This window comes from Sciurus vulgaris, assembly GCF_902686455.1.
Source record: "Sciurus vulgaris genome assembly, chromosome: 3".
NCBI classification, from domain to species: domain Eukaryota; kingdom Metazoa; phylum Chordata; class Mammalia; order Rodentia; family Sciuridae; genus Sciurus; species Sciurus vulgaris.
The window spans coordinates 153,150,756-153,175,699 of record NC_136463.1 but is presented as its reverse complement, the minus strand read 5'-3'; the positions used below and the strand labels follow the sequence as shown (position 1 = coordinate 153,175,699).

General features: G+C 33.2%; 1 protein-coding gene across 1 annotated transcript in view; it reads right to left on the bottom strand.

The window, feature by feature from the left end:
- Nucleotides 1-5,098: 5,098 nt before the first annotated feature.
- The window catches only part of SGO2 (shugoshin 2), a 30,740-nt gene continuing 10,894 nt past the window's right edge, over nt 5,099-24,944 (bottom strand). The window contains exons 5-9 of the mRNA XM_079135544.1: nt 22,182-22,267; nt 20,481-20,713; nt 16,445-19,315; nt 14,559-14,710; nt 5,099-5,409 (exon numbers count right to left, since the gene is read on the bottom strand). Of these exons, the coding sequence (XP_078991670.1) occupies nt 5,398-5,409; nt 14,559-14,710; nt 16,445-19,315; nt 20,481-20,713; nt 22,182-22,267 (3,354 nt within the window). The 3' untranslated portion in view covers nt 5,099-5,397. The remainder of the gene's footprint in view (nt 5,410-14,558; nt 14,711-16,444; nt 19,316-20,480; nt 20,714-22,181; nt 22,268-24,944) is intronic.

Sequence of the window (24,944 nt, the reverse complement as noted above, 5' to 3'; positions counted from 1 at the left end):
ATCCAAAGTGTTTTATCTCTCTTCCCCTTTTTTTGTATCAATTTATTATTTTTCCATAATGTTTTAATCGATTGCAATTTATTTTGAAATATTATTTTAGTTGTCAGTGGACATTTATTTATTTATCTGTGGTGCTAAGAATTGAACCCAGTGCCTCACACATGCCAGGCAAGTGCTCTACCACTGAGCCACAACTCCAGCCCAGTTATTATTCTAAATAATGCTATCTGTCCCATGTTTGGCCAATGGATGTACCTTCAAACTAGATTATTTTCTTTTGGTGTGATTGCATGAGTTTTTGATAATTTTCTTGCTTCCTGGCACAATAAAATGTCCCAGGCTCACCTTCTTTATATCCTGTCCCAGACGTGAAATCAGCCATTTTTTGAAAGAGTTCTGGTTTCTTCAAATGGGTAATAATATTGAGAAACCACAGTCTGAATGGGAGAGGTCCTCATTGCCAATGAGTTGCCATTGTTTCTAGGCATTTTCAGTGGATAATGCTAGAAAATATAAAAAGTATAAAGGGGTGAAGAAAGCCTAAGTTCACATTGCTATAGCTAATTAAAATTTAAAATTGCAAAAGTTTAAAAACATCTTCTTGGATTTTGCTATGCTTTGAATATAGTTTGTCTCCACAAAAATTAGGTTGAGGCAGCGGTGGTGAGAAACAGGGACCAGTAGGAGGTGTTTTATTTAAGGGGTAGAGCTTTCATGAATGAGTTAAGGCTTTCACATATAAATTCTTACTCTCTACACTAGATTAGTTACAACAAGGCAGCCCCTTCCTGATTTACCTCTTTAGCTTATATCCTCCTCCCTTCCATTTTCTGTGGTGAGTTAAAACAGCTCAAGGTCCTCCTACAAGCCAAGTAGATGCTAGCACCATGCTCTTGGATTCCCAGGTTCCAGGATCATGAGTCTAAACAAACCTTTTTCCTTTAGAAATTTCCCAGTCTCAGGTATTCTGTTATAGCAACAGAAAACAGACTAAGATTTACAGTCATACCCATGTTCTCCTGTTCCCATGATCTTGGTTCTAGAATCTTAATATAACAACTTTATCCTGTTCATAGATATATTTCAAAATAAGAACATTAGTATTACAATAGTAATAAGACTAGTAAGTGAAAGTTTAAGATTTCTTTAAAGTTCTTTTTAGAGTATATCCTACTGAAGATGTGAATTCAAAATACTTTTTCTAAAATTAGTTACCTCAGTTTTCTCTGTTACCAATCTGATAGATTGTTTTCATTTCAGTCTGCTTTCAAATAAACTGTCCCTAATTCATGGTTACTTAGGTTGTTCTCTTTTTGTTTGTTATTACAAACCATGCCATGATATTTTTACATTTTTGCAAGGAACTTTTGGTATAGTTTTCTAAAAGTGTGATTGCAGGGTCAGTTATATAAAACTTTGTTGGATATTGTCAAAATCTTTTCTATAGGCTTATGGTAATTTTTCATTCTTCTAGCAATGCATAAGAACCAACAAGTGTAACAAAGGGAAGTTGGGTTATTAGAGCCTAGAAACTTTGAAGGAGACCTCTAGGAGAGGGCTCTGCTCAGTCCCTGTTAAATACTAGAAAAGGTCAGTATTGAGATCTCTAAGGAGCAGGCACAGCAAGAGTGTTGCTGATACCTCAGAAACTAAAGGAGTCTCCCTGAAAAGGCAGGCCTGAGGCCACTGGCGAAGGGGCATAGTCCAACTAAAGCTAGTACCTCTAGGAGAAAAAAGGAGCTATATCCATCTGGTGACTGGAATTGTTGCCATTACTGAGATGATGCAGACAGAAAAACAAGGCCATAGGAAGGAGATGAAATTCCTTTACCGTCTTCCTACTTTTTTTTTTTTTTTTCATCTCCTCTAGTGATCCCATGGCAGAAGTTAAAAGTAAGTCAGCCAGTAAGGCAGAAACAGGACTCTCAAGAGTTCCAATATCATGGAGTAAATCATGGAGTGAGGCAGAGTTGAGACAATAGCTGGCACACATTAAAAAGTGGGATTTATTTCATTAAAACAAGGTTTCAGAATCAATAAGTCTACGAATACAGTTCATCACATTAATACATTTAAGGAGAACATTTATAGATCACTTTTGTGCTATTAAGCTATTGCATCTCAGGTTCAAATCCACACTTATCCACTCTGCTAAGACCAGGACTTTGCAAATAATCATTTTCTTTTTCTGGGCTCCTTTTCACCATCATGTCCTTTTGGGAAAACCAGCATCAACCAACTGCATAGACCCCAGAGTCCTGGAGCTCCTCCAAGCCTTTAAATTTCAATAATTCCACACTTTCTCCTTTTGTTCCCTTAGCCCCAGAGGTGGTAGTGTGTGCTTCCTAGAGTTACTTCCTCTGGTACTCCAGTAGCCCCCTTTCCCTTCTCAGTTCTTTTTTCAGTTTTCTAGTGTATGTTTAACAGTGAGTGATTGTGGTTCCTGTCTCTTGGCTGGGTCATAATAAAATATCAATACCAAAAGTCATTTAAAAAAATTCAACACTCACTGACGGTTTTTCAATAAAACAATAAAACAAGTTAACTATTAGCTGTTTATATTTTAATGTGATTTAACATATGCACAACCAGCTTCAAAACCACCATCTTCCTTAATGGGGTAAAACCAGAATCATTTTCATGAAAATTAGGAACAAAACAAGGACACTCACTATTCCCACTGCAAGTGAACATTTTACTTAAGATAGCAGCTATGTGGTAGATATAAGAATTAGAAAAATGGGATAAAGATAGCTTAGTTTTCAAGAGATGTCTGGGAAAAAAACCTACAATGAAAGAGTTTAACACAGAGAAATCAATAGTCTTCATACATGCTGTTACGGTTTAGATTTCAGCTGTCCCCCAAAGGTTTACGAATTGAAGGCTTGGTCTCCAATGCCGCAGTTTCAGAGGTGGGGTTTTGGGAAGTGATTGGGTCACAAAGGGTCTGAACTTCATAAATGGATTCATGGATGAATGGACTATTGGGAGGTGATGGAAATTATAGGAAGTGAGACCTAGTTCAAAGGAGTGGTCCTTAGGGTTATGCCCTTGGGGACTGTACCCTGCTGCCTGCACATTTCTCTCTCTGCTCCACTGTGGTCCACTGCCTTGATGTGCTGCCTCTTCAGGTCCAGAGCAACAGAGACGGCTGACCATGGACTGAAACCTCTGAAACCAGAAGCCAAAATACATCTTTCCTACTTTGTTTTTTCCAGGTATTTTGTCACAGCAATGGAAACCTAAGTAACACAGGATCATCAATTAGAAGAGAGAATCAAAGAGAACACATTTATACTATCCAGAAAAAAAGATAAAATACCTAAATACAATTGCATCAAGAAAAATGCAAAACCTATACAAAGAAAGCTTTGAAACTCTTAGTCTCTATAATTTTGAGGGTATAGTGCTGGTCATAAAAGACACAACTAGAAGAAGACAGAAGAAAGTCAATAAAAAATTTAAGTACACATGGAAATACAATATAAAGGCACTTTAAATCAGTAGTAACGTGGTCTTCTTTATTAGTGGGGAGTTACATGGAAAAAGGTAAAAATTACATTTATACTTCACACTACATAAGAGCAAAAAAAAAAAAATACACATCAATCAGAAATTTAAATGTAGAGGGAAATAAAAGCAAAGTAAAGACATTTATAACCAGGAAACAGAAAATTCTGTGACCAAGAGTAAAATTCTTCCACCAAGAATAAAAGGTCAAGAAATTGACCACATAAAATGAAAAGTAGTTTGCATGAAAAGGAAAAACAAAAGAAAGGACAAATCTCAAATCTCATGAAAAGAAGAAAAAATAGAATAGGGTACTAAAATATAATACCTGAGTGAATCCAAGAGGTACAAAGCCTTAAAATAATAGTTCGGGAAAGTGGACAAAGACTGTCAGGTGCCAAGCCCTTAACCACAATGTTAACTATTACTCTAAGAGTCTTGTTGTGGTTTAGATATGAGGTGTCACCCAAAAGCTCCTGTGTTAATGCAGGAATATTTAGAGGCAAGATCATTAGATTATGAGAGCTGTAACCTAATCAATCAGTCCATCCCAGTTTGAATGGACTAACCAGGTGGTGACTGCAGGCAGATGGAATGTGGGTATGTGGGTCACTGTTCCCTGTAAGGGTTCATTTTCCCTGTGACCCCTCCCCTTGTTTGTTGCTTCCTGGCTGCCAAATGTGAGCAGCACTCCTCTGCCACGTCCTTCCACCACAATGTTCTGCCTTACTTTGGGCCAAAGCAATGGAATCCACCTATCATGGACTGAACCTTTCTGAAACTGTGAGATAAAATAAACTTTTCTTCCTTTAAGTTGTCCTTGCCAAGTATTTTGATCACAATGACAAAAAGTTAACACAAGCCTCCCTCCTCTATCCAACTGACACTGTTGGGTGGCTATTCTACTTTAGCAGCAGAAATGTCATATTTAAAATTCTGAAGAAGCTCTGTAGCATCCTATACCCCTTCAGTAGTCTCCCTGTGATCCTAAGACAATTGGCCACAGAACTACCTGAAGCATTGGTTAAAAATGCAGATTTCTGGGCCTACCCCTGCACTGGTGAGAGATTATCTAGGACTTACCACTAGAATAGTAAGCAATATTTAAAATAAAATCATAAAAACCAAATTCACAAGAGTCTCAAAGGTTAGTTCCCTCCCCTGAGCCATCAGATTTTATATATAAAAAAAGTAATAAAGAGGGCTAGGGTTGTGGTTCAGTGGTAGACGCTCGCCTAGCATGCGTGAGGCCCTGCGTTCAATCCTCAGCACTACATAAAAATAAAATAAAGGTATTGTGTCCACCTACAACTAAAACACACACACACACACACACACACACACACACACAACACCTACCTTTAAAAAAAAATAAAAAATGATAAAAAAACTGATACCTAACAAGTATTTCTCAAACTAGAAAAATGAAGGATGACAGAAAACTGGCCAGGGTAGGAGGTGACTTTTAAACCCCTTTAAATATTCACATGTATTTAATGGCTCAAAACAACAAAACAAGATGACTTGGTATACAACATAACCAATACAAAAAGTATTTATTAATACACTTTATTGGTTAAAAGGGTAATAACTGTATTTGGTTAAAGGATATTAGGTAGAAAGAAACAAATGAACAGGAAAATAAGTTATATGGTGAACAAAATGATTCTGAAAGTTTAAATATTACAAAAACTGATATTTTATGTACATTTATCTAAATATAAGAATGGATGATAGAGTAACACTCCAAAAAAGAAAAAAGGCCAAATAGGAAAAAAAAACAAAAAACATATCCTCAAGTGTTTCGTCTTCTTGATCCTTGTTACATTTCTTTTATGACTTGTTATGCTTTGAGAACTCAGGAAAATTAGGATCCATACATTTACCTTATCTTCTCATCTTTCTGAAAAAAAAAAAAAAAGAAAAAAAGAAAAAGGAAGATTAACAATAATAACAATTCCAAACTAGTGCTTTTCCTGTGAGGTGTGGAGAAGAAAATGGCCTCATACTAGAAGAAAAGCAGTTTTCCTAAACCAAAGGCTTTGCCATACAGTTGAAATACCCTGGAGTGGAATTAATAAATAAGGTCTAAGAAAAATTAATCAACTGATGTTATACATAATTTGTTAGATATTTCCTTTTTATTATGAACTTTAGCATACATACAGTAGTCGAGTGTAATGTACAATTAAAAATTTTTAAATGTATAATTTAAAAACTAATGGTTCTGTACCTACCACCCAGGTTAAGAAACAATATATTAACACACCTAAGAAGTCTTCTATGTGTCCTTATCTAATCACATCTCCCTCTTCCCCCAAAAGTAACCAGCATCATGCATTGTTTTAATCATTTCTTTGATTTTTCTTTATAGTTTTTTTTTTTTTTAACCACCTGTGATTATACTCCTTAAAAGTCTATTGTTTGGTTTTATCTACATTTAACATTTATATATCTATTTATTTATTTTTTTTTAAATTTTTTTGCCGTGCTGGGGATTGAACCCAGGGCCTTATGCTTGCTTGCAAGGCAAGCACTCTACCAACTGAGCTATCTCCCCAGCCCAAACCTTTATATATCTATAGAATCACATTGTATGTGCTTTTCTGTGGCTTGTTTTTCCCCCTAAACATCTCTATGCATTTTCCCAAACCTCTTCCTACTGAAACATTAAACATACTCATTTTATATTCTGTATTTGATTTTGCTGCCAATCATTTCTGTTGGAACCTTGTTTCCTTGTGTGTATAGTGTGTTTTTCTTTACTATGAGCGAGCTGTTCATTTCCCTTGGAACTTCGCTGTGGAAAATGTGTTGAGGTCTAAGTGAAGGAGGGCTCCTCCAGAAAATATTTGCATTTGCTCTTTCAAGACAACAGGTATGCTATAATTCAACGGGGTACTTGTACTAAATTTTCAGCTTGAATTTTTTTATGCCTTCCAGATATTATAAATTCCAGCTGCAATCTGCATGAGGGCTTGGTTTTGGTTATGAATTCTCAGAATATTTTTTTCCTCCTAAATGTAGCATCAGAGTTACTTTCTGGGGCTGAAAAAAACTAGTGAAAAGTTATTTTTAGTTTGCTGCTCTACTGAGAGAATAAGTAGCTCAAATTTATTGAAAGAGATCTACTATTAGACTCTTCATTTTAGCTAAACCCTAGGATTTGTGTTCTGTTCCCAGCCTAATAAAGCTGTGAATTCAATGCTTAGGTCCACCTAGTTAAACAAACGCCTTCAGGCAAAAGCCAGGTTCAGGCTCCGCTTGCTGTTTTGGGTTCCTGTTCTCATTAAGTCTCTGCTCTGAGTTTTTCTTACTTTCCTATTAGCTAACAGATTCATTCAAGTCATTTTTTGGCTTTTTTTACTTTATCCAGTAATTTTATTTTCTCACTAAGTTGTTGGTCCATCTACCTAGTACATAAAATTGGTCACAAGAAGTGGTACTGTATTTCTTCTTTACATTTCAAATATGTGTGCATATGTGTGTTTTTAGAAGAAATACATGAACATGATTCCAAATTAAGAAGGAAAGAAAGGTTAGATGGAGAGTGGGTATCTTTCTCTGTGCTGTACCCCTTTTCCAGAGCCTATATGATACTAGTTGGCGAATTTTCTAAGAGCAAAAATCACAATGTACATTCAGTACAAATAATTACTGACGGCAACCCAGCTGCCACAATTTTTTCTTATTTCTTTTTTGAATTGGAAATGGAATGTAGCAGGTATATCATAGTTTCTGGTAACCTCCATGAGAGAAGATTCTGATTGAAGCTGTTTGCTCTCACAGAACGGACATCATAGATACCTAGGACAGGAGTGGCGGGAGTAATCAGCAAGGTGATACAAATATATATTTTAAAATGTTTATCTTTTAAGTTCCAAAGCCTGAACATGATGAAATAAGACATTTTTAATAGTAAAAGCCAGAATCCACAGTGAATATGTAATAAGTATGATATTTATGTACTAAATAGCAAAGTGACTATCTTGCTGAAAAAACTACTACAGGAGGTACAGAGACATAGGGACACAATAATAACAGACTTTAACACACTACTCTCAGTATAAGAAAGATCAAATAGATAAAAATAAGAATAGACAGAAGATAGAGTAAATCTTATGGAATATATCAAACTATATCCCGATGATAGAGAATACATATACATTATACAAGCTAGCCAAATATTAAGTCACAAAGAAAACACTGGTAATGCCCATAAAGTAGAAATATCACAAAAATAATATCTGACTACAGGCTAAAAAACCTAGAATTTACAAACAAAAACAAAGAAAAGAAAGGCTCGTGGAAATTTTAAAACTGCTTACCAAATAACTCCTGAGTAAAAAAGAAATTAACAAATTGTGACTATATATTATCATACATATGTAAGGATATATGGTGAAAATACTATATCAGAATCTATGAGATGCATTTTAAAATTTATCAAAGGAAAATTAATTGCATTAAGCACTTTCATCTATGCAAGTGAAAGATAAAAACAATAAATCAAATTTTCAGCTCCAAAACAGTAGGGAGAAGTGGGGAATTAAAATACAAGGCAATTAAGACATATAAAGCAGGAATTAATGAAGTAGAGAACAGAAAAACAATAGCCCTAGTAAATCAGAGTTCTGATTTTTTATAAAAGATAATAAATGAATCATTACCTAATTTGATCAAGAAGCAAGAAAAGCACAAATATACTTTAAAAAGACAAGATATTCCAAATTTGTTTACATATCCAGTTTCTAGGAAATAATTTTGCATATTTTTATGCAAATAAATTAAAAGATCTAGATGAAATAGAGAATCTTTCATGGAAATACAAATAACTCAAACTAACCCCATTCGAGTGAAAATTTGTATACGAACTGATTTTCACAAAGGAAATAAGACAGTTATTAAGGGTTTATTCTACAAAACAACATCCAACAATACCAGGTCCAGACAGTTTTAGAGGGGAATCCTAGCAAACTTTTAAAGACCAGATAGTTCTGATCCTCTATAAATTATTTTAGAATGTTGTAAAGAGAGAACTTTTGATTCTCTTAATGAAGCAAGTGTAATGCTGATAACCTAAGCCAGATAGACAGTGCAAAGAAGGAAAACCATAAATCCATATTGATTATGAATATTGACAAAAAATTCTAAAAAAATTTAGCAAATATGATTGAATATCACAATATGAAGAAATACATCATGACCCATCATGATCATGGGATTTATTCTGGGAATGCAAGGTTACTTCAATATTAGAAAATGCATATACCATGTTAATAAATCTAAAGAAATAATGCATATGCTTATCTTCACATATGCTGAAAAAGATTGACAAAATTCATTATAAAACACTCAAAAGGCATTGAGGGACACTTTCTTAATATAATAAATTAAACAAATACCTTACTCCTAAAGCCAGTATCTTGTTTAATAGATAATAAAATATTTCCCTCTAAAATCAAGAATGAAGTAAGAATGACTTCTATTCCTACTACTATTCAACATTATACTTGAGGTATTAACCAATGCAATTAGACAAGAGAAATTAATTAGAGGCATATGACGTGGTAAAGAAGTATAACTATCTCTACTTTCAAAGGTATCATAGTACACCTGGAGATCAATAAGATAGAAAATAAAAGATATAAACAAGATATATACTGACACAAATTCAATAGTCTTCATATACATGAACAATAAACACTAAGCATGATTTACATTTCCATGTAGGATAGCAACAAAGAAGATTAAATATTTACAAATAAATTCAACAAGAATTTGCAAACCCTATGTGAAGAAAATTTTAAAACACTTCTAAAAAACACATACAATAAAATAATTTAAACAAATAACATTTATTCTGTTCTTGGATAGAAAGAGCCAATGTTAAAAAGATCAATCCCTAAATTAATAAATCAATTCAGTGAAATCCCAATAAAAATACCGTGCTAGATCAGTGGTTTTCAACTTAAGGTGACATTTTGCAACACCTGAAGATATTTTTTGATTGTTACAAATTGGGGGATGCTACTGATATCTAGTGGATGGAGGTTAATGATACTACTAAACATCTTGACAATATACCCAAACTGCCTCCCACAACAAAGAAATATCTAACCCAAAAGATTAGATAATTTAACAAAATGTTAGTGCCGAGTTTATAAAAATCTGAGCTAAACAAGTCAATACTGAAGTTCATATGGAAAAACAAACATTGAAAAATACCCTGGAGCTGGTCATGGTGGCACATGCCTGTAAACCCAGTTACTTGGGAGGCTGAGGCAGGAGGATCACAAGTTCCACGCCTGGACAACTTAATGAGACCCTTTCTCAATACAAAAATTAGAGGCTGGGGATACAGTGTTGTGGTAGAGTGCATGCCTAGCACATGTGAGATCCTGGGTTCAATTCCCAGTGCTGCAAAAACAAAACAAAACAACAACAAAAACCTATGAATAGGTATTATCTCTACCAGACTTTAAAACATACTAAAAAGTCCCATATTAAATAAGTTGACCACTGCAATACAATAAAAAGTCCAGGTTTAGATCCTCCCCAAAATATATACATAGAAATTTAGTATATAACATGGTTGGTATCTCAAGTCTCTGTGATAAAGATGCATTTTTAAATAATGGGGTAGCCATTTGGAAAGAAGATAAAACAATCCATATCTTAACATAGATGAATTCTTTTTTTCTTTTTTTTTAACAGAAAGGCTTTCCAACTATACCTCAAACTTCAAAAAGGATAAAAGAAAAGATTGATAAACTTGATTACATGAAAATAAATTTTTTTATATGATTAGAAAAAAAATTCAAAAGAAAACTGATACATGAAAAAAATATTGACAACATATACCATACCACAAAGGACTAGTTACTCCTAAAGAATACCTAATATCTGATGGATAAAGGATTACAAACCCAAGAGGAAAGTAAGAATAAGATATGCACAGACCAAAAAAATGATAAAAACACTTAAATTCATTTATACAGAAGTGCAAACCAAATAACACAGAAATAACTAATTTTACCTACCACAGCACAAATTTTAAAAATATGACAATATGTTCCATTGATGAGGTTGTAGAAAGGGCATGCTATACTACTCTGCTGCACACTGGTACAATGGAATGGAAACAATAACACATGAATCTAACCAAATGACAAATGAATAATATTACTACACTAAAGGAAATAGAAATGAACTAACCTAAGACAAAAAAGAACCATACCCAAACTTTATAATCTACTTAGTAAACATGTTTCTCACAGGAACATGGGCTAATGATTCTAAAATTACTTGTGTGTACACTAGAATTGAACAAATATAGATAATGAGAACGAGGCTTTTCAGTGATGGAGAAATTATGAATAAGTAAAGGGAGAAGGTTGAAATGAACCCTGTGGTATTGGACTGGAATCAGAACTACTAGTATTAATTCACAATTTTTATTATATATACAGACAGATACAAAAATATAAAGGTATGTTTCTATGCATATATGTATTTCCTAGCCCTGTCTATGAGAGGGCTAACTGCAATGACACCTGTGTTGGACAGACTCTTAAGGAGGATTCCCATAATCTCTGTCTACTGGCATTTACGATTTTGCATAATCCTGCAAAATCCTCCTGCCATGATTATTGGCAGGAGTTATGACCTGTGTCTAACCAATACAATGTGACAAGGGTGGCAGGCTACCTCACTTCTGAGAATACAATTCATTGTATAAAGTTCCATCTGACTGGTGGATTTCTCTTGTGACTTGGTCATAGCTGGCTTTGAAAGAAGTGGGCTTGTTGGGAGGAAGGCTCATGTGGTAAGGAACCTGAGGACAGTCTGTATACAACAGCAAGATGCTGAGCCTCTCTGTTTTACACACATAAGGAAATGAATTCTGCCAACCACCTATGCTGTCTTAGAAGCACATTCTTTCTCAGTAGAGCCTCCCAATGAGAACCAGGCTGGGTGACACCCTGATTGTAGCTTTATGAAATCCCAAGCAGAGGACCAATTAAGCCATACCTAGATTCCTGGACCATAGAGCCTGAGAAGTAATAAATGTATGCTGTTTTAAGCCCCTAGATACGTGGTAATACTGTTATGCAGCAACAGATAGCTAGTCCAACATAAGCAATAAGCATACTTTGTGCCTAGATCTTGATTTTTGAACAAAATTCAACAATTGAGGGAATCAGGTTTCCTGAAGAAGTGCCCAAATCGAAGGCCAGGCCAGAGAAAATATTATGATAAGCCTGGAACGTCTTGTGAATCAGAAAGTATGAGATTGCTTAAAATAGTATGCAGTCTTGTCAAAAGGAAACAGAAACCAACCTCAAGAATTCTTAATACCAAGGTTGGAATAATCTGAATAACTCAAGATTTACAGTAATGGATTTTTATCTATAGGATAAAATAGATATCCATGAGTCTACACTCATATAAATAAATAAATGAGGAAGAAAGAACAATTCTTCCTTATAGGAGAATTTCAATTAGCACAGAAGGAAAGAGGGACATAGTATTAGCGAAACATCACAGTAAATTAGCAAGACCCACTACCATGGATGCTAAAGTGAATAAGTGAAAGCTGGAGAAACAAGATACATAAATGTCCCCCATGTCCTTTATAAAGGAAAAGATAAAAACTACAGTGGAAAAACCTGGCAGACACCACTGTAACCAAGTGATCAAGCTTACCTGACCAGTAGTGAGACATTGACACAATGAATCCTTGATATGATACAATGAGAAAGACCTATCATTTCGTGGAATTATTGCCCAGAATGCATAGTCACATTATAATCATGAGAAAACATTTTAAAACCCTAAATTGAGGGATATTTTATGAAATAACTGACCCATAGTCTTCAAAAGCATTAAAGAAAAGGAAGGACCAAGGAACTATCCAGGTTTAAGGAGGCTAAGGAGAAATGAAAACTAAATACAATGTGGGACCCTGGATAGGATTTTAAAATACAAAAGGATATTAGTGCCAATCTGTAGTTTTGTTAATAGTATTTTACCAATGCTAATTTTCTAGTTTTGATAACCGTACTATGGCAATATAAAATGTTTAAATTAGGTAAAGTTGGATAAAGGGACAACAGGAAAACACTGGACTATTTTTTCAACATTTCTGTAAGTCTAAAATTAGTTCAAAATAGAATTTAACTTACAATTCAACTAAATAAGGGGCAAAAGATCTATACATATTTCTCCAAGGAAGATATACAGGTAGTCAATAAACACATAAAAAGGTACTCAAACATCATTAGTCATCAGGGAAATCAAATCAAAATCATGATGAGATATCACTTCATACCCACTAACATAGTCAGAATCAAAGTCAAATAGTAACAGGTACTGGTGAGGAGAAGAAATCAGAGCCTTATCACAGTTGGTGGTAATGTAAACTGATGCATCAGCTTTGGAAAACATTCTGACAGCTCCTCAAATGTTCAAACAATTACAAATGGCACAGCACTTCCACTCCTGGGTGTGTACTCAAAAGAAATCAAAACATGTTCATGCAAAAACTTACACATGAATTTTCATAGCAGCCTGATTCATAACAGCAAGAAAAAAAAAACAAAAAACCTGAAAACACAACAACAGGAAAACTCGTGTTCATCAACAGATGACAGGATAAGCAAAACATGGTATATACATATAATAGAATACTAGTCATAAAAAGGAATGAATTACTGATATAGCATAGAAAACTCCTGAAACATGCTAATGAAAGAAGCCAGTCTCAAAGACTTCAGATTATGATTCTATTCATGTGACAGTTTTAGAATGGGGATACCTAAAGAGACAGAAAGTAGATAAGTGGTTGCCTAGGGCTGGAGGGTAGAGGAGTATAGCTAAAGAGAATAAGACTGTTTTTGGAGGTTAAGAAATATTCTGAAATTGTGATAGTTGCACAGATCTGAGGAATATGCTAAAAAGACACTGAATTATATACCTTAAATGAGTGAAATGTATGGTATATCACTATAAAGAGATACATTCTATATCTTGATAAAGCCATTTTTTAAAACAGTGTTGGTCCTTTATTTCACTTTCTTCTTTGACCCTCCCTTATGTTACTGCCCTCTGCTGGTGATTTTTTAAATACCTGTCAAAACCATTAGTGTCTCAAATTTTATAAAAGGAGTAAACACTGAAACAATGCAAAGGAAGAGTTATGATATTTTTCTCTATTCTACAGAAAACACTGCTCCAAATATGATTAGATTTTCTGAAACAGCATATTTGATTTATTACTAAAAACATGAGATTTTGAATAAAACACATGAAAAGGGAAATTTGGTCATTTTGTTGCTCATCAAGGAAATTTTAATAGGGATTAGCTATTAGGTAACAGTAAGAAATTATTGATAATTTTGTTATATGAGATAATTTCCATCTCGTTTTGGTAAGAACTTTGTTAAGAAATTCTTAGTTTTTAGAGATGCATACAGAAGTGTTTTAGAAATTAAATCAGTCAATATCAGTTTTTTTTTTTTAAAACAAAAAGGGACAGATGAAGCAAATATGGCAAAATATTGATAAATATTGAAACTGAGGAATGAATAAGTTGATAGGAGACTCTTTGCAGAAGTATATATAAAGTTTAAAGCAGTAAAGAAAAAATATTATTATTCTTTGAGACCAAAGGACACAAACCACATTAACTTCCTCCAGAGAATAAGGTGGAAAAATAAATAAGTATGGGTAACAGATACAGAAAACATTGGCTTATCAATCACAGGCAACACATAAAAATATAACTATCAAGTTACAATTTAAAAAATAACAGTAGTAGAATGGGAACTAAATGAAACTAAACCACTTTAAATTCAGACCCCCATTCCCTCCATAAAAAAAACCTGTTCAAAGAATACATTTCTTTACATCTACCCGGATCACACTGTGGCTGTTATATGTCAACATTATATGTTTTACTGATATTCAGGTGTGTTCTAATACTAATTTGGCAGAATTTTTTTAATCACCCATTTTATAATAGCATAATGAAATCACTGAAATACTTGCTTTCTGAGACTTGGTTCTTTGAAACTGACAGGAGCACACCTCCTTCTGCTCCGCGGTTCCGAAGATAGATCTTCTGAGTCATTTTCGGATTTAGCAGTGTTATTTGAAACTAAACTGGTATTTGTTAAGTCCTGTAATGTTCTGTTACCTGAAAAGAACATTATTTTCACAAATATTTGTAAAAGTGTACACAGAGATTGGAAATAGATATGGATATACAGCAATTTGCAAATCTATGGCAGGAATTTTAAACCTTGATGATTCAATTTTGAGAGGAAAAGAGGTCTAAAATTAGAAACAAATCATCCAAAAAAGCCTGCAGCATTTTTATTATGAAATAACATACAAAGTAGCCAGGTGCTGTGCCACGCCTGTAATCCCAGTTAATTGGGAGGCTGAGGCAGGAGGGTCACAAGTTCAAACCCAGTTTCAGCAACTTAGCAAGGCGCTACGCAACTCAGTGAGACGCTGTCTCGAATAAAATTTTAAGAAGGGTTGGGGATGTGGTGCTCTTGGATTCAATCCCTGGTACCAAAAAGAAAAAAAAAAAAAAAAAAAAAAAAAAAAAAAGAAAAAATCACATACAAAAATTCTTCATGATTCAACTCTTCACAGAATCACACAAACTTACTCATATTCATTCAAGACAGACGTCACTAACTGCTCACTCTGTGAAAGGCCCTATGAGCAACAGAGGGATGAGAGGTAGCTCCCCAGTCTTTTAATATATCTTACAACTCTAGGTTTTGTACTTCTTTTCCTTCAGGTGCCTTTTACCTGGAACATCCTTAACCATATCAAAATCCTAGTATTCTACATACAAGTTCTGAAATGTTAGCTTCCCAGTAGAAAAAATTCAATTGATATGGGAATGTCTAATGTTACAAAATGTTACAAAGTCCTAATAACAAAGGAACATCCTTAGGATTCAATGTTAATGAAAAAAGTGGGAAAAATAATGTCAAATATAGTATGGTTTCAAATATATATTCTAAAATCTGTAGATTCAAGTCTGCAAGCATATGGCAAAATTTTGACTGCCATTTTTATTCTATTTTATTTTTTGTACCAATGATTAAACCCAGGGGCACTTAACCACAGAACCACATCCTCTTTTAGTTTTTTTATTTTTTATTTTGAGACAGGGTCAAACCGCTAACATTACAGGTGTGCGCCACCATGCCTGGCTTGGCTGCCATTTTTCTGGTTAACTTTTTTCCTGGTTTTCTACCTCCAATTTTTTAAAAATAATTTTTAACACTGCATGAATATTATCTGAATAAAACTAGGGGAAAAGTAAAAACACTAACAGTAAAAATCTTACCTATGCTACTTAATTAATGATATCTTTACAGATTCCTCTAATTGAAATTAACCCTTTAACATAATTTATTTGCTTTTAGTAAAAGATTTACCACATTTCATCACTGTGTTTACTTTCACCTACATATATTCTAAAGGAAAGGGTGATGGTCTTACTCTTCGGTCCTCTACAGCACCTAGAATAACTCTTGGATCACATTACATACATGCTGCTGAATGGAGAGTCCCGCCCTTAAGAAATTTGTCTTGGGCAAAATAAAACCAATGCAATTCCTTTTTATATACATTTAAAATACTCAATTTCCTTCAAACACATGAAAAAGGAAATTTTCTGCCTAAAGATATTTATTATTAGACAACTTTGTGGTAAAGACCAAATCAGCATTTTAGGTTGCAAGTATCATGACAACACTGTTATCCTCTCAAAGTATGCTATACAATTATATACTGTTTTAAAATTCCATTAAAAATACCAGTTATAACATAAAATATTTTACTGCTAAGTGAAAAACAAAAACATAACACTTCTACAACTTGATCACTCCAAGTATTGACCTACCTATTCCTGATTTTCCTATTTTCTGGTTGACTTCTTTCATCTTCTCATGCACATCATCACTTACTTGAAAGATGGATAAATTCTCCAAGGCAAAATTTTCTTTTATTATCAGGTTTTTACTGGAAGAAATACTCAAAGGTAATGAACTCTGATGAACATTGTCTAAGGAAGAATCTTGTATATTAGGTGAATATATCTGAGCTAAAGGTCTAAACACATTTGTGTAAGAGTCTGGCTTAATTTTGACAATATCCTGATTTTCCAAGTAGTTTTCTTTATTAGCTTGTTTGGAGTCAAATAATTTTCTGTGATCAACGTCAGGTATTATCTCCATTATTCCACTGGTCTCTGGTGAAGGCTCTACTAGGGTCTTCCTTTTCTTTGATTTGGATGTCATTTTATTTACTGTTTTGACCTGGCACTTTCCTTCTTTTATCACTTCCACAAAAGGGACATCTCTTTTTGTATTCAGAGTTACAGTGCTTTTCCTGTGATTCTTAGGTAGCTCAAGATGGTTTCCAGGATCAGAATCTGCTTCATTAGTAATATATTTTAAACTAGACAGTGAAGAATCTGTTAACTGACAAATAGATTTGTTCATATCTCTTGTCAAAAAGTTCTTTGCCTTGCCTGATTTTTTCTTATGTTTGTTAACAAGTTTATAAGGATCTGGAATTGCATCGCAATTTTCCTTTTCATTACTGTTGATTTCCATATAATATCCACTGATAATGCCTTTGCATTCAAGTCTTTGTTCAGATTTGTTTGTTTCCAAATCAAGATCTTCTGTACAGCATTTTTGGTCATGCATATCCTTATCATGAGCCTCATATACCTGGTTCACTTCAGAAATTATTTCAGTCTTCCTATTTATTTTCTGCTTAAGCTTCTTATTTATTTTCAATTCATTTTGTTGAACAAGATGCATATGAGCAACATGATTTTCCAAATCTAAAACATTGTGTATCTCATAGTCACATAAATTTCCATTATCTTTGGTGGGAAAATCAGTTGCTGGAAATTCATTTGCAACTTGTAGGTTTTCAGAAACGGTTTCTCTATGCTTTGGGGTTAAAGAAACAAAGTTATCTTTTCCTAGGTCATGCATACCTTTGTCATCATCCTCACATAATTGGTTGACATCAGACATTATTTCTGTCTTTCGATGTGCCTTTTGTCTAAGCTTCTTGTGTACTTTTGAATCATTCTGACAAGCAAGCTGCATGTCGTGGATATGCCTTCTCATCCCAGAAACATTTTGAGTCTCATACTCACATAGCTTTCCACTCTTTGGAACAGGTGTTTGAAACTCGTCTGAATCTTTTAGGTTTCCAGGGATGATTTCTCTACCCTTTTGTAGGAAGAAAGGATTACTTTTTTCTGAGCAATGCACACTTTCATCATTTTCAAAATGATTCACTTCAGAAATTATTTCTGTCCTTCGGTTTATTTTCGGCCTAAGCTTTTTATTAACTTTTGACTCATTTTGTTGAACAGGGTACACACTGGTGATCTGTTTTTGCAAACCCAATATATTTTGGGTCTCACAATCAAGTATATTTCCATTACCTTTCATGAAAAGAGCAGGTATTTGAAACTCTTTTGAAACCTCTAGTTTTCCAGAAAAAGTCTCTTTAACCACTTGAGTTTGGGAAAAAAAGTCATCTTTTTCTGGGACATGAACATCTTTATTATTAACCTCATATATTTGGTTCACTTCAGAAATTATTTCAGTTTTCCTATTTACTTTGGGCCTAAGCTTCTTATTTATTTTTGATTCATTTTGCTGAGCAAGTTCCACATCAGTGACATATTTTTTCAAATTCAACATGTTCTGGGTCTCATAGTCACAAAAATTTTGATTATCTTTGGAGGAAAGATCAGCTCTTGGAAATTCATTTACAACTTCTAGGTTTTCAGAAATGGTTTCTTTATCCTTTTGGTCTGGGAATAAGTTATCGTTTTCTAACTTGTGCATTACAAATGTCTGTGTAGAAGTTTTACTTTTATTACAAGTTAGAGAATTTTGACACATATCCAATTTGCTGTCCTGTAGGAATTTATGTGAACTTTGGGAGAAAGGGTAAGTTTCCTGCTGCTCATTTGTTACATGCACTCCTTTCTTCTTTTTATTATAGTGTGTACTTTGTCCGTCATCTTGATCAAAGCTATTCTGAAGGGTTATTTTCTTCAGTATGTTTGCCTGTGTCAGCTGTTCAGTATTGTGAATAAAATTCGGATCTTCTGAATCCCTTTTGCCATCGAGGACAACAGATCTTCTTTCTGGTCTGTTTTTTACCTTTTCCTCAACATCCACATCTGAACTCTTTTTGCATTTTTTCTTTGCTCTTTCTGTCTTTTTTTCAGAGCTTGAATCTTTTACTTTTCTCAAAGTTTTCCTTTCACAATCATTTGGTTTTTGATTATTTTTATTTTTAGTGCCTCTTGACACTGTAACAATTTTGCTTACATCACTAGCAGTTAAATCCATGTCAGCATCATACACAGTTTTCTGCAACTCAAAGTCATCATTAACCTGAAATGGACTCATGCATTCTGCATCAGGTTTGCCAGCAGACTCAGAAGATATGTCAGGAAGGCACTGTCTATTTCTTTGTATTGTAATATTTTTTTCATTAGTATGATCATTTATCTCATTATTCCATTTTAGTTCTGGACTTAAAATCTGTTGCTGATCTAAATCTGTCACACAGGGAGTGTCTGCAGAAGTCTCCCAAGATGACCCATGCTTCTTCCTTTCATTCACATTAGTAGCAGATGGTTTCTCCTTTATGTGGCTAATAGATGGGGTATTTCTCATCTCACTCACTAGTGAACTCTTAGAATGTTGGTCTGAATGGGAATGGCTTTCTATAAATAAAGAAAAATAAAATTCAGCAATAGGTAGTAAGTTACTTTAAACAAATTAGAAATTAAATCATTTCACAAAGAAGATTTCTGACAATATATTCTTTTCAGATCCTTATATTATTAAGAATCTATGCTAGCCAGGCACGGTGGTACATGCCTGTAATCCCAGTGGCTCAGGAGGCTGATGCAGGAAGATCTTGAGTTCAAAGCCAGCCTCAGCAAAATCAAGACACTACACAACTCAGTGAGATCCTCTCTAAATAAAATACAAAATAGGGCTGGGGATATGGCTCAGTGTTGAGCCCCTGAATTCAATCCTTAGTACAAAAAAAAAAAAAAAAAAAGAGAACCCCAAGAATCTATGTTGATAAAAACAAACTAGAAATGATCAGATTATTCAATAACTAAAATTTTACAAGTATACCTATGGGAAAATATATACTACTGAGAATTCACATTTCCTCAGTCCCAATAGTAGAGTGGAGTCATTAACAAATGATTTCTAAGGGGAAGGAGGCCAATGACTGAACCCAAATAACAGTGATAACTCTGAAAAGGATTACTATAAAAAAGTTATTAGGCTATGTATAAATTGTCAGAAGGGAGAAACAGTTCTAAGTTCTGAGTTTAATATATAGTTATGATTCTATATGCCAATCCAAAAATCTATGACAAATATGTAAGTGCCACAGATATACCACAGGATTATCATTTAGGAATATCATGTAAATAAAATGTTCGTGTCATCGTTTGTCACTCAGTCATTACACGGGCTTAAGTGTTTGGTTTCCCACTAATGGGTAATTGATCTTTAAAAGTCACTGTAACATCCACTTAGGCTCCCAATTTTCATATCTGTGAAAAGGAGAGGGAAACACTTATCGAAAAAAAAAAAAAAAAAAAGAAATGGATTCTTTCAAATCACAGGCTAAGGTACCAAGAAAATCTTAGGTCAGCTTATTTTTAAATACTGCTTCTAGAGTAACAATAAAAGGCAATTATGGATCTGACATTTGTCAACATATTTACTTTTAAATACTAGTTTTCAATGGTAGAAGTTAGCATCTATAACATTAAGAGCTCTAACTTATTAACTACCTACATATCAAAAAGAAAATTTGATGCATGTAACTATGATCAAAATGAATTTTTAAAACAATCTCACCTTTGGGAAATATATCAACAGTAGAAGAACTATCTTCTGAATGATCTAAACTATATACATTCTGATTATTTTCTTTATGAAAAGACACATCCAAATTATACTGAGTTGATAAATTTTGTCCTGTTGATACTGAAGAAAGATTATCAGGTGATGCCTTTGATATAATTTTGTTGTCACTCTGCATTTTCTCTTTATCATCGTCATCATCATCATCATTTGAAGTTAATGGAACCCTTAAAGGCAAATGAAAATGAAATGAGAAATTTTTATTTTATGAAATTATTTAGAAAGAAAAAAGAGAATATCATTATATATCCTACACATATTAACATAACCTGATACTCTTATGAACAACTTTATGGCAATAATTTGATACTTTAAATGAAAGAAATGGACAAATTCATTTAAAATTTTTAAGTCTGACAAGGTATTATTTAATCTTTATGTGGGTGGGTATTGGAAATGAGCACAAGGGTGCAGTATCTGAGATAATACTCTATTTCTTGGTCTAGGTATGGTTCACACAATGTTATTGTGAAATTTGCCAAGTTCTAATGTGTATATTATATTTCAAACAAAAATTCACTGAAAAAAAAAATGAAATTTTTTGGAGAGCAAGTTGACATTTGATTCACATGTATACATGAAACAATATATGGATGACAGTTAACATATTTTTGAAAAAGAACTAAAGCTTTACAAGACAACATATTTTACTATTTTAAAACTACAGTAATTAAAATGTACTGACATAAAGTGGTAATAGCATACCTAACAGGCAAATCAATGAAACAAATTAGAATAAATACAAAACATGAGACAATATGAAAATTTTTTTACTATGATAAATTGATGTTTCAATATATAAGTGCATTTATTTGTTCAAAAGCATTAAACCTATAAATTGTATAACAGAAAGAACATTTTTGGTAAGAAACAATAGGAGGATTTCAGTCAATGTTATTAGTTCATTAAGTCATTTAACTTCTCTTGGTCTCAATGACTGTATTTTAATTTGACAGGATTGATTGAAATAAGATGATTTTTGACTTATAATCAAATTAATCAAGGAATAAGAATTCTAGACAGGAGGAAAATAGAAAAGATGAAAGTTAATGATAAAGCTTGGGGTAGTATGCAAGATGATAAACATAGAAACAGTTATTAGAGTTCCCCAGCAAAACAACAACAACAACAAAAACAGAAGTCAAAAGAAAGAAAATAAATTAAAAGTTGCAGGATACTAGTCCAATGAACTTGATTACTGACTTAGGGCTAAGTTTCTCTTGGAGTCCTAAAGATACAGCCTGTACACAAACCATTCTCATTCCCACATTAGTAGTCAATTACAGGTTGACAAATGAACATTGTACAATGAAAACACAGGTTGTGTTATATAAAACCTCTGTGCTCTGAGCTAGTGCAATTCAAGCCCACATAACTAAGAGTTCACTAGAACCTCTTTCTTCTCGAGGGTCTATGACAAAGTTGAATATTATTTGAAAGTTTAAAACTGAATTCTTTGAGAATGTCTAATTTCTTTTACTGGTACAATGTTAAAAATAAATTTCATTATTTATTTTTAATTCTTTTCTATATTTTAAGAAATCAAACCAAATAAAAAACATTCAAGGTTCAATCTGCCTTCTTCTAAGGTAGAAGTTTGCAAGTCAATATTTAGCTAAATTTTGAAGCAATTACCTTGCAAATGGAAGACGCATGAATTTGCACTGTTTACTAATCCGTTTCTTCTTACTTGCTGGCAGAAGAAAAGAATTTTGATGGAACTATTTTTGAAAGAGAACAAAGAAATTAAAAGTTAAATTTCTAGTCTCATAAAATTATGTTTGTCATTAAATTAGCAAAATTATATTAGGACATGAGTAGACAGGGCGATTTTTGCATTAGTCTTCAATAGCTGAATGAAAATAATATGATAAGATTAAAATTGTTCATCCTTAATCATATCACCCAATAATTTTGTAAGTAACCTTTTAAATATTTTTCTATGCAAAGGAATAAATATATTTATGTATACAAGATTTTTACACTTACATACATATAGCATGTCTACATATTATATAATATACATATATCATAATGCATTATTATTATTAATATAATGTATAATACAGTGGATCTATCATACATAATTAAAATTCAAATCTAGGTTATTTTAACCTTCTATATTTTTGAATAGTTATACTTTCTAAACTTTCTGAAATAAATGCTTATTAAATAATTTTTAAAAAGACGAGAAAATTAGGCAACACACAACCATGCTTTCACCCACAGATATAATTAATAGAAGCTGCTTGGGGAGACTAAACATTGGTCAGTAGGCAGTACCTCCCCTTAACCATCAGCATGAGGTCAGAAGAGGTTTCTTAAAAGACTTAAAGAAAATATGAGTTTTATAAGACAACTAAAATGTCTAAGATACAATAGAAAATCACTCATGTACCCAGAATCAGGAAGATCTAAATATGCATAAGAAAAAGACTAACTGCAGACACCAACGCAGAGATAACAAATATTAGAAATATCTGACAAGGATTTTAAAGCAACCATCAAAAAATGCTTCAACAAAGAATTATTAACTGCTTAAAACAAATGAAGAGACTCGCAAAGAAACAGAAAGTATCAGCAAACAAAATTTGCACAAAATCAAACAGAAATTCAGAACTAAAAAATACAACAACCAAAATAAGATAAACTAAAATAAAAATTTAAAGAGCTCAAAAGCAAAAACAGAAAGGACAGAGAAGAAAAAAATTCAGTGAACGTGAAGACAGAACAATACAAATCACCTAAATAGTACAAGACAGAAAAAAGAATGAAAAATAATTAATAGAGTCAGGGATTTGTAGAACTTTCACAAAAGATATAACCTTCACATTATCAGAGTCCAGGAGAAAAGAAAGAGGGCAGGAGTGGAAAAAATACCTGGAGAAATAGTGGCTAAAAATGTCTGAAGCTTGGCAAAGACATCAACCTACAAATCCAAGATACTGAGTAAACCCCTAAAAGGATAAACCCAAAGAAATTTGTACCAAAACACATCAAAGTCAAAATTTTCAAAACTAAAGACAATGAAAAAAATTCTGAAAGCAGTAAGAGAATGACACATTACCTGGAGTTAATGAAATAAGCATTAGGAAAGTTAGAAAATTAACATAAAACAAACCACAGAAAAGTAGAAGAAAAACTAAAGATAAAATGGAAACTAGTAGGTTTGAAACACCAAGATAGAACTCAAAATTAAATTAAAAGGACGATGCTTTTAAAAGAACAAAAGAAAAACTGCAGCTATCTAGCATAGTGAAAAAAATAAAAGATCTATTGAGAAAAAATAATAGTCAAAATTTAAAAAAACGACGTACTACTTTGGCCAACTCTATGCAAATCGATTTAAAGCACTGGATAAAATAGATAATTTTTCTAGGAAACATAATTAAATAAAACTGACCACAGAAGGAAGAAATTTTCCTAAGCAGATCAATATCTACAGAAAAAAATAAAGTCGGAAAAGAGCTAAACACTCCTATCAAAAAAGTCCCAGGTTCAGATGGTTTCACAAAAAGAATTCTACCAAACCTTCTATCACTTCTCTCAAGAATAGGAAAAGAAGAACTTCTTTTTATGAGCTTAGTATATATGACATTTTTATCAATGCCTAAAGCCCGTATGGAGAAAAGACAAAGAGATCTCACTGGCAAAAATAACACAGTAGCAAGATTTAAAAGAATAATAAATCATTTAAGTTTATCACAGAACTATAAGATTAGGAAAACTACAAAATAAGTAATCATATTGAAACCTAAGAAGAAACATCATATGGTCATCATACTAAAAAGTTGTGTTTGTTTACATTATTTAGCATTATTTTTATTAAAAAGCTCAATAATGAAGAATTGCATGATAATGTACCTTGCTTTATGGAAAAAAAAAAAAAAAAGAACTGCGTACAGTGGCACATATTCATAGTACTAGCTCCTTAGGAGGCTGAGGCAGGAGAATTGCTGAAGCCCAGGAGTTCAACATAGTGAATCCCTGGGCAACTTAGTGAGATCCTGCCTCAAAACAAATTAAACCCACACAAAGCCTCATTCTCAATGGGAAAACACTACTCAACAAATTAATTGCTTCTATTATGTTCTAGACATTATTCCAGCACATACACAGAAATCCTTGCAATGGAGAAGCTTACATTCTGGTGGAATGAACAATAAACAAAATTAATGGGTAAAATTATATTTATATAGTGTAAAAAGTGGACAAGGAGAAAAACGGAACTAGGGAAGCAAGAAAGGAAGAACAAGCAGAGGTGGGTGCTCCCAGTGGCAGCTCACTTGGGCTTGAGGGAGTGGGAGGAGGTGTGTAGACTGAAGAGGCTAGAGTGATGGAAGGGATGGGAGTTAATGAGATAAGCCTATCAACTACAGTTTCAGTTTTCAGATCAAG